At 43.0% G+C, this 16,820-nt stretch overlaps 1 protein-coding gene across 1 annotated transcript in view; it reads left to right on the top strand.

Annotated features, from left to right (window-relative positions):
- The first annotated feature begins 15,689 nt into the window (after positions 1-15,689).
- Positions 15,690-16,820, top strand: part of SRFBP1 (serum response factor binding protein 1) — a 65,603-nt gene continuing 64,472 nt past the window's right edge. Inside the window, exon 1 of the mRNA XM_059693794.1 lies at positions 15,690-15,843. Coding sequence (XP_059549777.1) covers positions 15,808-15,843 — 36 coding nt within the window. The 5' untranslated portion in view covers positions 15,690-15,807. The remainder of the gene's footprint in view (positions 15,844-16,820) is intronic.

Here is a 16,820-nt window from a genome sequence, read left to right as displayed (position 1 = left end):
GTTAAGGAGCAGGAACACTTTGATTTGTTGAAATGAATCAAGGAAAAGAGAGGAAGTAGTTGAATAGCCCACATGTAACTTCTGATAGCTACTGGGTAGTATATATGATCCACCTTTACTAATTCCCTGACCAACTGAGCAACTGAGTGGGATTAAAACCTCAATGATGTAGATTATTTTCCCCAAAGCTGGTACTTATTTTCTAAAACAAGCATTTCTTTAAAACCCAGAAAACTCCTTAGTCAATTTGTTAATCATGCTAGGAAACCAATTCATTTTTAAAACCGATAAAGGCTATCAAGTATTTATTCTGCCTCTCCAATACAACTGTACCCTAATAACCAAGTAATTGAAAAGGAAAAGTTTTTCTTCAGAACAACTCCTAAATGAAAAAGAAATGACAGAATTAAAATATCACCATTTTGGAACCATTAAGAAATTAATGGAGCTAGACAATGATCATAATAGGTACTGATGTTCCAGAAAGAGTCACATATTCATGCCTTCTCATGGAAGTACACAATATTATCAATGAAATGTTTTATAAGTACCAAATCACAGGAAATATAGGTGTTAGGGAACAAAATAAATGGCACCATGGTATTTAGGGGTGATTTTAGTGCTTAAAATAATACAATCTCTATATATACTAGTGGCCCAGTGCACAAAATTCATGCACAGGGGGGGTGTCCCTCAGCCCAGCCTGCACCCTTTCCAATCTGGGACCCCTCTGGGGACATCCCTCTCGCAATCCGGGACTGCTGGCTCCTAACTGCTCACCTGCCTGCCTGCCTGATCGCCCCTAACCACTCTGCCTGCTGGCCTGCTCATCCCCAACTGCCCACCCCCGCCAGCCTGATCACCCTCAAGTGCCCCCCACTACTGGCCTGCTCGCCCCCAACTGGCCCCCCCTGCTGGCCTGTTTGCCCTCAACTGGCCCCCACTGCTGGCCTGCTTGCTCCCAACTGCCCCCCACTGCTGGCCTGCTCGCTCCCAAATCCCCCCTGCCAGCATGCTCACCCCCAACTGGACCCCCTGCCAGCCTGATCACCCACAACTGCCCTCCCCTCCTGGCCTGATCACCCCAAACCACCTCTGCCTCTGCCCCGCCACCATTGCTTTGTCTGGAAGGACATCCGGAAGGTCTCCCAGTCTAATTAGCATATTACCCTTATATTAGTATAGATATAAGGCTATTATGCAAAGTTTCCCCTCAGGAGGTCAGTCAGGAGACTGGGACTTTGATTGCTCACTATGATGTGCGCTGACCACCAGGGGGTGGTGCAGAACAAAGGCAGGCCCCGGCTGGCAGCCAGAAGGCTCCAATTGGCCCTGATCGCTGGCCAGGCCTAGCGACCCTACTTGTGCAAGAATTTCATGCACAGGGCCTCTAGCAATAGAATAATTTTAAAACTCAAAGCTTCATAACTAGCGTACAATGGAGTCAAGACAGTCTCTTCAATAAATGGTGTTGGGAAAATTGGACAAATACATGCAAAAAAAATGAAACTAGACCACCAACTTACACCATACACAAAAATAAACTCAAAATGGATAAAGGACTTAAAAATAAGACGGGAAACCATAACAATACTAGAGGAATCCACAGGCAGCGAAATCGCAGACATATGCTGAAGGAATTTCTTCACTGATACAGCTCCTAGGGCAATGGAAACTAAAGAGAAAATAAGCAAATGAGACTACATCAAAATAAAAAGCTTTTGCACAGCAAAGGAAACCATCAACAAAACAACAAGAAGACCCACTACATGGGAGAACATATTTGCTAATGTTATCAATGATAAGGATTTAATATCCAGCATTTACAGGGAACTCATACAACTTAACAAAAGGAAGATAAACAATGCAATCAAAAAATGGGCAAAGGACCTGAATAGACACTTTTCAAAAGAGGACATACAGAAGGCCGAAAGACATATGAAAACATGCTCAAAGTCACTAATCATACAAGAGATGCAAATCAAAACAACAATGCGATATCATCTCACACCTGTCAGAATGGCTATCATCAACAAACAACAAGTGTTGGAGAGGATGTGGAGAAAACAGAACCCTTTTGCATTGCTGGTGGGAATGCAGACTGGTACAGCCACTGTGGAGAACAGTTTGGAGTTTCCTCAAAAAACTAAAAATGGAACTCCCATTTGACCCAGTGATCCCACTTCTAGGAATATATCCCAAGAAACCAGAAACACCAATCAGAAAGGATATATGCACCCCTATGTTCATAGCAGCACAATTCACCATAGCTAAGATCTGGAAACAGCCTAAGTGCCCATCAGTAGATGAATGGATTAGCAAACTGTGGTACATCTACACGATGGAATACTATGCTGCTGTAAAAAAGAAGGAGTTCTTACCATTTGCAACAGCGTGGATGGAACTGGAGAGCCTTATGCTAAGTGAAATAAGCCAGTCAGAGAAAGATAAATACCACATGATCTCACTCATTTGTGGAATATAGTGAACAAAATAGGCTGATGAACAGGGATACATCCAGAGACAGAAGCAGCAATAATACTGTCAAACCTCAGAGGGAAGGTAGGGGAGGGTGAGGGTAAAGGGGAGAGATCAACCAAAGGACTTGTATGCATGCATATAAGCCCAACCAATGGACACAGACAACAGGGGGGTGAGGGCATGAGTGGGGGGGCGGGTTATGGGGAGAATGAGATCACATATGTAATACCTTAATCAATAAAGAAATTAAAGATTGAAAAAAAAACTTCATAACAAAATATATCTTTTTTTAAGAACAAGTATAATCAATAGTGACACTGAGAGCATAGAATAACACCTTAAATAGGTTTATATTCATTTGTTTTGTTTTCTTTCAGGGATCACAACCCTCTACTGCTTGTTGTTCAATGTATAAAAGTTATTTATGAATTATATGTGAAATTCCATACATTTAATCCAGTTTTCTAGTTGTTTACAGCGAAAAGTAATCCCAGACACTGTTAGTCTCTCAAGACTGGGAGTGATCTTTAATATTTTGAAACAAAACTTTGGTGAATCAAAACCTAGAATGCCCTCCAGCTATCCTATATAATAAAAGGCTAATATGCAAATAGACTGAACGACAGAACAACTGGACTGAACCACATCCAGCACGGCCAGTGGTGGACCTGAGGAGGGGCGGTAAAGGATTAAAAAAAACAGACAAGAGAATATAGTTGGGGCCAGGTAGATCACTGCGCCTGGATGAGGACACAGGGACCCCACCTGTAAGCCGAATCTTTATTCTGTAGTCAGATCACACAAAGCAAAACAAGGGAGTGTTCAAGATATTTACAATGTTCTTGCGAGTTTCAAATCTGCTTCTTTCCTGTTATTGCAATCCTCTGAACTCTATCAAGCTTTGTTTGATACCTCCTGCAGCCCACATCCCTCAGCTACCTAGGACTACAAGGTCATACTGTAAGGTCAAGCTTATATACAAACATAACCTTTGGCTATAATTGTGCTGGGAGGGCTTTGCCCTCCAAGCTGGGACTTGTATGTGGCTTTGGCACAAAAGGAACGTGCCCTCTCATCAGTCCTAGGCTTGATCCTGTCCAAACGCTGTAGTTGCTCTCCACACCAAACACCAGTCGCTATGACATGCGCTGACCACCAGTGTGTGCACACGAAACATGGTGGGCATCAGCAGTAGGCGGCAGAGCACAGAACATGGCAGGTGTTGGCCGTGGTGGGATGATGGAGCAGGTGAGCTGGGGCACCAGACCAAGGCAGGGCGCTGGTTGCTGTTATTGGGGCAAGCCTCTGGTGGTTACTGAAAATTCTTTGCTCCCAGGCACCGCAGTTTCCTCTGGTGCTTGCACCCACTGCCAGTGCCTGGCACCGGCCCCGATCGCTCAGCGCCATCAGTGGGTGCAAACGGCAGCTGTCGGCCCCAATCACCCCTCAGGATTTCTCCACCTCCCCCTGCTCCTGAGGGGTGATCGGGGCCGGCAGCCGCTGCTCACACTCACTGACAGCACCGAAGCCATTGCTCACACCCACTGCCAGTGCCTGCCCCGCTTGCACCTGCTGCTGGTGCCCGGCGCCGGTCTCTATCGCTCAGCACCTTTGGTGGGTGTGAGCAGCGGCTGCCAGCCTCTATTGCCCCTGAGAGCTTCTTCACCTCCCCCTGCTCCTGAGGGGCAATCAGGGCAGCAGCTGCTACTTGCACCTGCTGATGGCACCAGCCCCACACGCACCCACTGACAGTGTAGGCCCCAGTAGCTCCACGCCCTCAGCGGGTGCAAGTGGGGATGACACTGTCAGTGCATGGGAGTGGCGGAGGTGGGTGTGGGGCTACCAGCAAACAGGGGACTGGGAGCCGTGGCAGAAGGGGCTGGGCAAGGGCACAGAGGATGGGCCAAGATATGCCCCTGTGCCCAACGCAGCTTTGTGGCCCACAGTTCCTTTCCAGGTACACGAATTTGTGCACCAGGCCCCTAGTAGAAAATAAAAATATAAGTACCTTTTAATGATAGATACATAGTAAACAAAAAAAATCACTGTTTATTGTAAAGATGTTGAGAATGTCTTCTATGACATGATGGTTTCTGAGAGGAAGGCCTAGTAGATATACTTCTCTGACCTTAATATCACATTAAATGCCTTTCCAGAAACAAGACATAATTTACGTTACAGACATTCAGAGCATCAAAATTACTACATATATACACACACACACACACACACACACACACACACACACACACACATATGGCCCGTGCATGAAATTCTTGCACGGGGGGTGGGGTCCCTCAGCCCGGCCTGTGTCCTCTCGCAATCCGGGACCCCTCAGGGGATGTCAGGCCTAAACTGGCAGTCAGACATCCCTCTCGCAATCCGGAATGCTGCATGCATCAGTGACCATACTTTTCATACAGGTGAAAGGCATCTTGCTGTTGTAGGGGCAACTACATTTTTTTGCCCTAATTATAAAAAGTAGTACATAACATGAGCCTTCAGAGGCAGTAGTATCATTTTCCCCATCTTATGGGTGGAATTACTGAAGTTAAGAAATTGGCTTTGTCACACAGTTATAAGTGTCAGAATCAGGGCTGACCACAAAATGTACAAGCCAGAGTCCATGCATGTCATCGCTGCATCATCCGTTTTTTTCAGTGTTAGAGTAGCCTCGCCAGGTTTTAATTTTTAAATCTAAGAGACTGTTCCCATTATATAGGGTAGGGTCCCAAGGCCTGGCTGGTAATCAGGGCCGTCTGTGGGGTGACTAGCAGGCAGGGCAATTGAGGGGGCCCCTGCTGGCACCCGCCTTGGCTGGCAGCCTGGCACCGCCTGCTGGCCAGCTCCACCCCCTGATTGCCACCACTAGTCAACTCCCTCTTGGGGGGGGGGTTTGAGTGTCTGCCCCCTGGTGGTCAATACGTGTCATAGGGACCAGTCATTACGCTGGTTGTTCCATTGTTTGGTCGATTTGCATATTAGGGTTTTATTATAAAGGACTAGTGGCCTAGTGATGAAATTTGTGCACAGGGGGAGGGTCCCTTCAGCCCAGCCTGTACCCTCTCCAATCTGGGACCCCTCAGGGGATGTCTGACTGCTGGTTTAGGCCCGATCCCCGGGATCGGGCCTAAACCGGCAGTCAGACATCCCTCTCACAATCCTGGACAGCTGGCTCCTAATCGCTCACCTGCCTGCCTGCCTGATCGCCCCTAACTGCCCCCCCTGCCAGCCTGATCACCCCTAACTGCCTCTGCCTGCTGGCCTGATAGCCCTTAACTGCCCACCCTACTGGCCTGGTCGCCCCTAACTGCCTGTGCCTGCCAGCCTGATCGCCCTCAACAGCCCTCCCCCGCTAGCCTGGTTGCCCCCAACTACACCCATGCCAGCCTGGTCGCCCCACATAGCCTACAATTCGGTCATCTGGTTGTCCCTCACTGCCACCCCTGCCGGTCTGGTTGCCCCACGCAGCCTGCTGCTCCATTGTCTGGTCACCCCTCACTGACCCCCCTGCTGGCCTGGTCACCCCACATAGCCTGTTCGGTCGTTCATTCAGTTGTGATGGTTACTTATGCTTTTATATAGATAGATTAGCACTATAATCTTAGAGTTTAATCTAGAGCTCATCCCTAAAATAAGGTATAGGACATTGACATCCATTTACATATTACCCTTCTTTTGGTTCTATCTTATTTTCCTGCTTTTATTTCCCTTTGCCTCATTTTTCTAATTTTAATTTATAACACATTGTTTCTATAGTTCAAAACAGTTCTGCTCTATGTGTAGTATCAAACCATTTTCATTGGCCTTACCTTGAATAGATGCAAGGTTTCTTTTCACATTAAAAATCAAATCTCTGTTCAACTCCCTTACTTTCTATTTGTAGATCAGTGGTTCTCAACCTTCTGGCCTTTTCAATACTGTTCCTCATGTTGTGACCCAACCATAAAATTATTTTCGTTGCTACTTCATAACTGTAATGTTGCTACTGATATAAATTGTAATGTAAATATCTGATATGCAGGATGGTCTTAGGCGACCCCTGTGAAAGGGTCATTTGACCACCAAAGGGGTCACGACCCATAGGTTGAGAACCACTGTTGTAGAGTCTTACAATTGTCCTCAGCCATCAGAGAGAGTTGCCTTTAAATGTTTATTAAAATGAATCAAAGCCAATCACTATCTTGAAAATTAATCTGAATTGGGCTTTAATAATGTTTTCTGAATTTACCTTTAAATTATTATAGACTTTGTTACATAATCTGTAGCCTATCTTGGGTTAATTGGAAAACAAAAGAAATAAGTTATATATATGAAGGGATTTATAGTTCATAAAATACATTAGCTCATTAATTACTGAACATTCAATAAGTAATTAGATGAATGAGAAAGAATAACATGGTTATGATAAACTAGAGTCCCAGTGCTTGAAAATTCATGCACTGGAGGGGGGGTGGTTGTCAGCCCGGCCTGCCCCCTCTCACAGTCTGGGAGCCCTCAGGGGTGGGAGGCAACCCGGAGATCAGGGGAAGGCAACGCCCTATAACACCTCTGCTGCTGCCACTGCCAGCAGCGCAAGCCTCTGCCGGCCCTGGTTACCTGAGCCTCAGGTGGCCCTGGGCAGCTGTGGGGCTGAGGGGACTGGGGTACTCCGTAGGCAGGAGTGCAGAGCGGCCTGGCCTGCTCCCAGAGGCTGAGGGGGGCATGTACCTGCCACCCTGTGGGGCTGAGGGGACTGGGCATCACCATCTTGTGGCTGTGGGCGCTGTCATCTTTGAGGGCATATTCCCTGCTTATTGGCTGTGGGTGCCACCATGTTTGCGATGGCATGAGGGTCAATTAGCATATTCCCTCTTTATTAAATAGGATTATTAGTATAATTTATACATTCTTTTTTTAAAAAATTTATACATTCTTGCCGAAACCGGTTTGGCTCAGTGGATAGAGCGTCGGCTTGCGGACTGAAAGGTCCCAGGTTCGATTCCGGTCAAGGGCATGTACCTGGGTTGCGGGCACATCCCCAGTAGGAGGTGTGCAGGAGGCAGCTGATCGATGTTTCTCTCTCATCGATGTTTCTAACTCTCTATCTCTCTCCCTTCCTCTCTGTAAAAAATCAATAAAATATATTTAAAAAATAAATTATACATTCTTATCATAGTGTTATAAATCTGCTACCAGTGATTTTGTGTCAAGAGACTTGGATTGCCATCTATAACTCTATGATCTCAAGCATATTTGTTATTCTTAAGAAATGAATACTTCATATGTATTATGCCTATCTCACAAATTCACAATCAAGATAAAATGAGATCATGGAAAATAATAGCAGTTTGAATTATTGAGAGGTATATATTTACCAGGAAGTCTCTACATTGTATTTTCATTTAATCACCAATATAATCTTATGAGGTTGATTATCATACCCATTTTCATAAATAATCTTGTTACATAGAGCTTACATATTTTGCCCAAGGGCACATAGATATTAAAAGACAGAATTAGAATTTGATATCAGCTAGTCTGATTCCAGAACAAAGTTCTTAGTCAAAATGCTAAATTGCTAAGTATCAGCTGCATCCTTTCAGATTCTGTAAAACTTGGTTATATAACATTAACTAGTTATTTCAAAATTTTAAGATCTAAAATTCCAAGAATAGAAACTTTTCTTTAGATTTCCTAGACATATAAAGTGACAAATCTAATCAAAATACTCCATAAAAATTCAAATGAAACTTAGACAAAAAGATGCTGGAGAATTCATTTAGCAAACATATTAGCCTAGTGACTTAAAAATTTCCTGTCTCTTACACAATAACTAGTTATAACCTTCAGTATGTTTTATTTATATAAACATAAAACATTGAATCTTAAATAAATCCATTAGTAGTTCAATTACTGGGTTTATTATTATTTAGTAATTTACTTTAAATAAAAAACTGAAACCTGAGGGGTTAATCTTAGATATTAAAGAAATATAAAACCTGGGATCTATTTTCTTTCAAATTCAGAAAAAGCTATCATATCCGTTCATTTAGATTGTTTTCTCTAACATTCAAAGTTTCCACTGTAGTGTGAAATTTGGAGAACAACACTGCCATCCAGGGGATAAAGGATTGAAAGGGCAGAGCCAAAATAACTGAAAAACTTAATGCAGAGGTCCTCAGGAGGGACTGAAGCACACAGTTGTGTGGCAATCGGTTGTGAGGTAAATTACGAATGATAGTTTGAGTACTAAAGATTGAAAATATGCTTAACAAAAGACAGGATTCCCAATAATTTTTACTGACTCATCCAAGTAAGAGAAAGGTGTAACATTACAATCACCTTGTTAGCACCAGCTCATAAATTTCTCTTCATTATTTTTTAATCCTCACTCAGGGATATGTTTATTTGTTTGTTTGTTTGTTTGTTTATTTATTTATTTTTGTTAATCCCCACCCAAAAATATTTTTTCTATTACATTTATTTTTGAGTATTTTATTCTCTCTGATACTATTATATATAGGATTGTTATCTTAATTTCCTTTTGGATAGTTCATTGTAATTGTGTAGAAACGCAACTGATTTTTGTTTATTGATTTTTTTAATCCTGCAACTTACTGAATGTGTGTATTAGTTCAAATAGGTGGGGGTTTTTTGTTATATCTTTAGAATTTTTTTACACATGAGATCATGTCACCTGCAAACAGAGATAATTTAACTTTTTTTTTCCAATTTGAATGCCTTCACTTCCCTTTCTTGCCAAATTGCTGTGGCTAAGACTTCCAGTACCATGTCCAATAGGTGTAGTGACAGTGGGCATCCTTGTCTTATTCCTAAAATTAGAGGAAAAGCTTTCAATCTTCCACCACTGAGTATGATGACAGCTGTGGGACCATCATATACGGCCTTTATTATGTTGAGGTACATTCCTTCTATACCAAATTTGTTTAGAGATTTTACCAAGAAAGGATGTCGAAGTTCTTATTTTGTTCATTTATTGTTTGTCTGATTCCATTTGATTTTATATCTTTGTTTTGTTTTGGTTATTTTGAAATTCTTTAGGATTATTATTTTGAAATCAAATCTTTATCAGGCAGTTCATAGTTCTCCATTTCTTCTGGACGGGTTACTGGAGCTTCATTTTGTTACTTTGGTGGTCTCGTGTTTCCCTGACTTATCATGATCCTAGTAGCCTTGAATTGTTGGCTGCACATCTGAAGAGGCTCTCACCTCTGGTAGACCTTACAGACTGGTGTCATCAGGGAGTTTAAAGTGAGGGCCCTCAAAGTCACTCCCCACTCACCTCGGCCAGAGATTCTGCATAGGCCAAATGGCAGGGTCCACAGGCCGGATAGCTAGTGGGAAAGGGACAGGTAACCTGGCAGGGTCCACAGGCTGGATAGCTAGTGGGATAGGGACAGGTCAGCTGGCAGGGTCCACAGATGAGCGGGCTCATTGCTGGATTCTGAAGATAGGCACGCTTGATGCTAACATCTACAACCATGCTTTTCTAATAGCTACAATAAAATTAGAACATATGTGGGGGAATTTCTTTAAAGGGGAAAATCAATATGATCAAAGCAATGGAAATTAAAAAGACAAATGATAAAATTCAGCAACAATTTCTACCCATAAAAAAGCTGCTAGAAAAACAAAACTAATTAATCTATTAACTAATTAATTTATTAACTAATTAATTTATTAACTAATTAATAGTTAATTTTATTAAACTATTCACCATAACGAACAACAAATATCATTTCAAATAGTGAAATGTTAAAGCCATTCCCATTAAAATCGGGAACAAGTTGGGATATCCACCATCACTGTTACTACTTATTGTTTTATAATTTCTAGTATAATAATACACTAAAATAAAATAATTGGCATAAATACTAAAAAATAGATGTAATTTTCTTTCTGATAATATGATGATATACTTGGAAAATTCTCCCTCAGAAAAACACACACCCAACAAAACACTTGAATAAGTGATTGCATAACAAATATATCCAAAATAAAAATATGTAGCTTCTATCTATACTGGCACTATCAGCTAACACAGGCAGAAATGAGAAAACATATGCCATTGACAATTGTAACAAAAAAAAATGAGAATATATTTTAATTTTTGTTTTAAAAGTGTATACTACCACATGGTACAAAATTTAAAAGATATAAAAGGGAACAAGGAAGAAATACTTTACTTATGTTTTCCAGCCACTGACTTCCCCTCCAGGGAACAAAAATGCTATATAATCAAGTAAATGTAACATCCTATCTAATAAAAGACAAAAAGGGTAATTGACCATACCTTCGCTACGCTTCCCATTGGCTAATCAGGGCGATATGCAAATTAACTGCCAAGAAAGATGGTGGTTAATTTGCATACATAAGCACAATGATGGGAGTCGAAAGGGGAAGGAGGGAAGAATGGTGATCAGAAAACCAGGTGGCAGGGAAGAGCCGGGTGGCAGGGGCAAAGGCAGCCGCCTTTGCCCCTGCCCCCCAGCCCTGGATCGGAGAACCGGGGCTGCCTTTGCCTGCACCCAGCTGGTGATCGCGAAGGGAGAGCCAGGGCTGAAGGCACAGCGGCACCCCGGGCACTGGGTGCTGCCGTGCCTGTGGCCCTGTGATCTGCAACCGGGATCAGGATCGCGATCAGAGAGCCCGGCTGCAGGCAAGGCGGCACCTGGGCACCCCAGCACCTGACATGCAAAGGTCGGGGATGAAATGGCTTTTCCCAGCCACATCTGCAAATATCCTGGGGAAGGCATCATTGAAGAGTTCACAACAACTCTCTTACTTGGCAAGGAAGAAAAAAGTTGGCAACGGAAACAATCCCTTATATCAAAGTTAAGGTCCCTCTGAGTAAAAAAGAATATTTCCAACGTAAAGGAGGGAGCTGGCAAAAATAATAGGTTCTCATGACTTCCACTGAAGTTTGGGCATTTGACAGAGTCAAAACAAATATACAAATTAAAACAGACAGTGGACATTCAAATGACCTGAATCAACTGTCACTGTTTGTCCCAATAGCAGCAATGCTTATGTGATAATATAATTTAACAAACATATAAAACAAGTCATATGATAAGAGAGGTTCGGCTTCTAAAGTAAATTGAATATGTTCTTTAAAAATTCTCATGTCCTCCCCTCTGACTATAATTCTTAATTTTCCAATCAGAAAATTACCCCAGGTGATCCAGTAACATTTAGAGCTCCAGTAACCTAACTTATTTAAAAAAACAAACATCCCAACCATTTTTTAAATATTTACATTGATATTTTAGGGTTAAAATTATAGAAGATATTTAGATCCAAATATATTTTCTGAATAGAAAATATTTCAGTTTTTGATTTTAAAAAAATAAACATAAAAAAATATATAAGTGACACATTTTCCCAAGGAACTCTGAATTAGTACCTTTCCCTCTAACTTTCTTCAAATTAAGAGAATCTATGGAGTTCCCTATACTGCACAAGTTTTAATGAAAGAAAATAAGACTTTGTAAGAGCGTCAAATACATGTTTTGTTATTTACAAACATATATACTCCTCTCTCTCTCTCTCTCTCTCTCTCTCTCTCTCTCTCTCTCAAATATATTCTTACTGATTCAGAGAGGAAGGGAGAGGGAGAGAGATAGAAACATCAATGATGAGAGAGAATCATTGATCGGCTGCCTCCTACATGCCCCATACTGGGGATCAAGCCCACAACCCGGGCATGTGGCCTGACCTGGAATCAAACTGTGACTTCCTGGTTCATAGGTCGATGCTAAACCACTGAGTCACACCCGCTGGGCTCAATTCTTATTTATAAATTCATTCCAAGGACATATACAGCTTGAAAAGCTTTGGAAGTAGTTTCAAAAAAACTAGCTTTTAAGTAACAAGAAAACAGTTATAGAAGAAAGTTTAAATTAAAAGAAAAAAATTGTTTTAATTTATTCAAGAGTGGGAACATCCTCCATGAAAATGTGTACCTTGACTGTGGATGGCTGGGTGGCCTTATCACACCTTAGGAATTCAAATGCTTTTTACAATGAAAAGAAAGAGAGTTTCATCTCATTTCTCTCCCAGGGTAGATGTCTGTCAATAGAAGGTGGACATCAATAAAAGAAGGGGCTTGCACAATCAGTCCAGAAAGTCAGCAATCTATGAATAATCCAGAACCGAGTATTTATCTCCTCTGCCACACACCCTCCCTCCCAGCCAGTGAGCAAAATAATTACTCTCAAGTCAAGTGCCCCCCCCGCCCCCCAGTCACAGTGGCCCAATGCTGACATACAAAGCATACAAATAATTCTCACTCTGGCATAAAAGTGACAACTTTCTTGGAAGAAAAGCAGATACTGTAAATTTCTCAAAGTCTTCCTGAAACACTTTTTAAAGTAATTTTTACTTCTTTAGAAAAAATGCATACATGGCAAACCATCTGTAATAAAAGGCCCATTCTATAAAATTTTACCTGGTCCTACTCCTATCTGCAATCATAATCATATTTACAGACAAATATATCTATACCAATAAAAGAGTAATATGCTAATTAGACTGGGAGACCTTCCAGGAGACCTTCTGGACGTTCTTCTGGACAAAGCCATGGTGGCGGGGCCGAGGTAGAGGCGGTTAGGGGCCAAGAGGGGAGGGGAGTTGTGGGTGATCAGGCTGGTGGGGGGCGGGGCCGCTGGGGGTAAGCAGACCAGCAGGGGGGCCAGTTGGGGGCAAGCAGGCCATCAGTGGGTGTCAGTTGGAGGTGATCAGGACAGCGGGGGGGGGGGCATTTTGGAGTGAGCAGGCCAGCAGGGGGACAGTTGGGGATGAGCAGGCCAGTGGGGTGGGAAGGTAGGGGCAAGCAGGCCAGCAGGGGGGGCAGTTTGGGGTGATCAGGCTGGCGGGGGGACATTTGGGGGCAAGCAGGCCGGCGGTGGGGAGGGGGGCAGTTGGGGGCGAGCAGGCCGGCAGGCGGAGTGGTTAAGGCAATCAGGCAGGCAGGCAGGTGAGCGGTTAGGAGCCAGCAGTCCCAGATTGTGAGAGGGATGTCCGACTGATGGTTTAGGCCCGATCCCTGTAAACTGGCAGTAGGACATCCTTCGAGGGGTCCCAAATTGGAGAGGGTGCAGGCCAGGCTGAGGAACATACCCTCCCCCGCGCACGAATTTCATGCACCAGGCTACTAGTGTGTGTGTGTATATATATATATATATATATATATATATATATATATATATATACACACACACATATACATACATATATACATATATATACTGTATATATACATATATACACATATATATATATCCTTCCTGCAAACACAAACAAACGATAGCATACTAAAGTATAATGTCACATGATTTGTTCATCAAAGAATATATAAGGACAAGTCTGAGGAGACAGTAGTTGCTAGAAATATGAGGTGTTAGAAAACAAGAGGTGTGGTCATGAGTAAACACTATAGCCTTTAAGAGCCACAGACAAACTTCATAATAAGAATACATTTTATGAAGCATTATGAAATCATAACAATACCTTTCTCCCAAATAAAAAACACCTTTCCCATAAAGTTCTACATTTAGCTTTAAAACATCCTTTCCTAGGTATTTACGTTTTTTTTCTTTCTTTTTATTTTCTCCCTAGGTATTTATGTATGTAGTGTCTACTACCTGCTGAGTTGAAAAAGCCCCTATGTAGGAGCTCATCTTTTTAAATATATATATTATTTCAGAGAGGAAGGGAGAGGGAGAGAAACATCAATGATGAGAATCATTGATCAGCTGCCTCCTGCACGCCCCCTACTGGGGATTGAGCCCGAAACCCGGGCATGTGCTCTTGACTGGAATCAAACTTGAGACCCTTCAGTCTGCAGGCCGATGCTCTATCCATTGAGCCAAACTGGCTAAGGCAGGAGCTCATCTTTAAAAAGGGAAGCTGATGGATAAGGAGACCATTATAAGTCAGTGTATGGTTTATTCATGGCAAAAAAACCCCACAAGAAACAAAAACTACCTTTATGTGACACTGTAAGGAAGTCAGCCATTAATTCATTTGTGCTCAAGTCATATATTAAACTAAAAGAATCCTAATCCAAATAAAAATCATGAATTACTGTAAATTGAGTACAGAATCAGTAGTTAAGAGCATGGGCTCCGGACAGTGCTGTCTCTTGGACAGAGTTCAGAAGTGGGCCTGGATTAAATGTTTTTTCATCAGACTCTTGAAATTGTTAATACTTTTATCTGTGAAGTTGAGTTTTGTGAGTGCAGTGGAACATACATCAAGGGCTTGGTCTCACATCCTCCCGTTTGGGTTCTTTGGCTTCCCACAGCCCTGTCTGTGCCCAGCGCAGGCACCCCTCCCTGATTGCTGGGCCGGGCTCCTAGGCACCTGTGAGGCAGTGCACTAGCCTCACCAGTATTCCTGTGATGAGGGAGCAACAGACTAAATACCAATAAGAAATATGACAGGCCAATAAACCACGAAAGAAACTTTTTCCTACTTTTTGGATGAGGGGTTCTGCATTTTCATTTTGCACTGGGCTCCTCAGATTACAACCAGCCCCGGAGTCCTCCAGTTTCCACATCTGTAAGATAAGAATAATTGTTTTTATCTAATTGGATTTGCTACTATTTTGGAGATCATGTGTCCCAGTACTTGATTCATGTTACGCTCAGTACTCCGGGTGTTAAGTAGTAATCAATATATTACCTAATTCATACTCACTCCCTCAAGTCTCCTCTGCCTGCAGGCTAATACTTTAAATTTAATATCCATTCCCACAGGCGGCGGCAAATGTGTGTCCTGGTTTTGCTTTACACGTTCATTATCTAATTAAACGTACAGTGTGCAGGAAAAACATGTTCATGCCTAACTTATAACGTGCGGCTGAACAAAAAGATGTATCTAATAAGGCGTGCAAGAATCTTCACATGTACTAGATAAATAAAAATTCAGAGCAAAACCTAGTGATTCAAGTGATGCTTTCAAAAAAGCTCTCTCACCTCCACTGGGACAAAAAAGACTAAGGTCCTTACAACGCGGGCCCAGTCTACAAGTGAATACAATAAAACCAGCATCTTGAAAAATTCCTTTACAAACAGATCGCAGAGCGCCCAGGGGCCACCGCTGACGCCTGGTTTCCATAGGAACACGCAATTCCGGCGCGTAGCCCTCTGCTCCGGAAGTTGTCCTATCTCAGCGCCTGTGTCCCTTTGATTCAAGCGTTTGCGCACACGACTGAGGAGTTTTGGGCCAAAGAGGCCACCGTTGAGGGGGCGTGGCGACGCCAACGGCAAAGGCGGCCTGTGTTCACGTGCCTCTGCGGATCCGCTTCCTAGATCAACCATGGCCCAGCCCGGGACCCTGAACCTCAATAACGAGGTGAGCACCGAGGTCTGGGGGCCTGTGCGGATGACCTTGAGCGCCCTCGAAGGGCTCTTCTGCGTTTCTCTGAAGGGCGCGTGGTCTGGCCGGGGTGAGGATGGGAAGTGCGGAGAGGAGCCTGCAGGGGGGCCCGGGCTGGTGTCCGGAACTCGGCGGATGCAGCGGTAACTCCGCTTCAGGTTTCTAGGTGGCTGAAGCTAGAGACGTATCCCTGAGGTCTGGACCCAGGAATTTGTGTCAGTGGGACTTCGGGGGGTTTATTTTATGTATATATGTTCAGTGCCCTCCTTTGTATAACTAAACTCAGAGTATAGTACAGGTTGTGAGGATTAAATTAACTGGAATACGTAAAGTGTTCGCACATTACCTGACAATCAGTAAACTCCCCGTACACGTTACCTACCTTATGTAGCTTTTCCTAAGAAATTGCTGACCCCGTATGAGGTCATATCCTTCAGAGAAAGCCCCATTTCTTTGCTTTCATTTACAGCAAAACTTTTTTTTTAAAATTTTTTTTAAAAATATATTTTATTGGTTTTTCACAGAGAGGAAGGGAGAGAGATAGAGAGTTAGAAACATCGATCAGCTGCCTCCTGCACATCTCCCACTGTGGATATGCCCGCAACCCAGGTACATGCCCTTGACCGGAATCGAACCTGGGACTTTTCAGTCCGCAGGCCGACGCTCTATCCACTGAGCCAAACCGGTTTCGGCTACAGCAAAACTTTAAGAGCTGTTTATACTTGTGGCCCCCAATTCTTCTTCGCTCGTGCTAATTCCAGTCTCATCAAACATTTGCCTTCATCACCGTAGCGTGCTCATGCCACTAGGCTACCGTTTCTGCCACTATTCTCTTTGCAGTTTTTGCTTGTATTCCAGGGAGTCATAAATCATCTGGAGGTTAAACTTAAGCTGGAAAAGCAAGGTTCAAATTAGGATCTCACAGCTACAGCAAAGATAGTTCTTTATTCAGT

This window comes from Myotis daubentonii, chromosome 4, assembly GCF_963259705.1.
Source record: "Myotis daubentonii chromosome 4, mMyoDau2.1, whole genome shotgun sequence".
Taxonomy (NCBI): domain Eukaryota; kingdom Metazoa; phylum Chordata; class Mammalia; order Chiroptera; family Vespertilionidae; genus Myotis; species Myotis daubentonii.
This window is presented reverse-complemented; position numbering and strand designations above follow the sequence as displayed.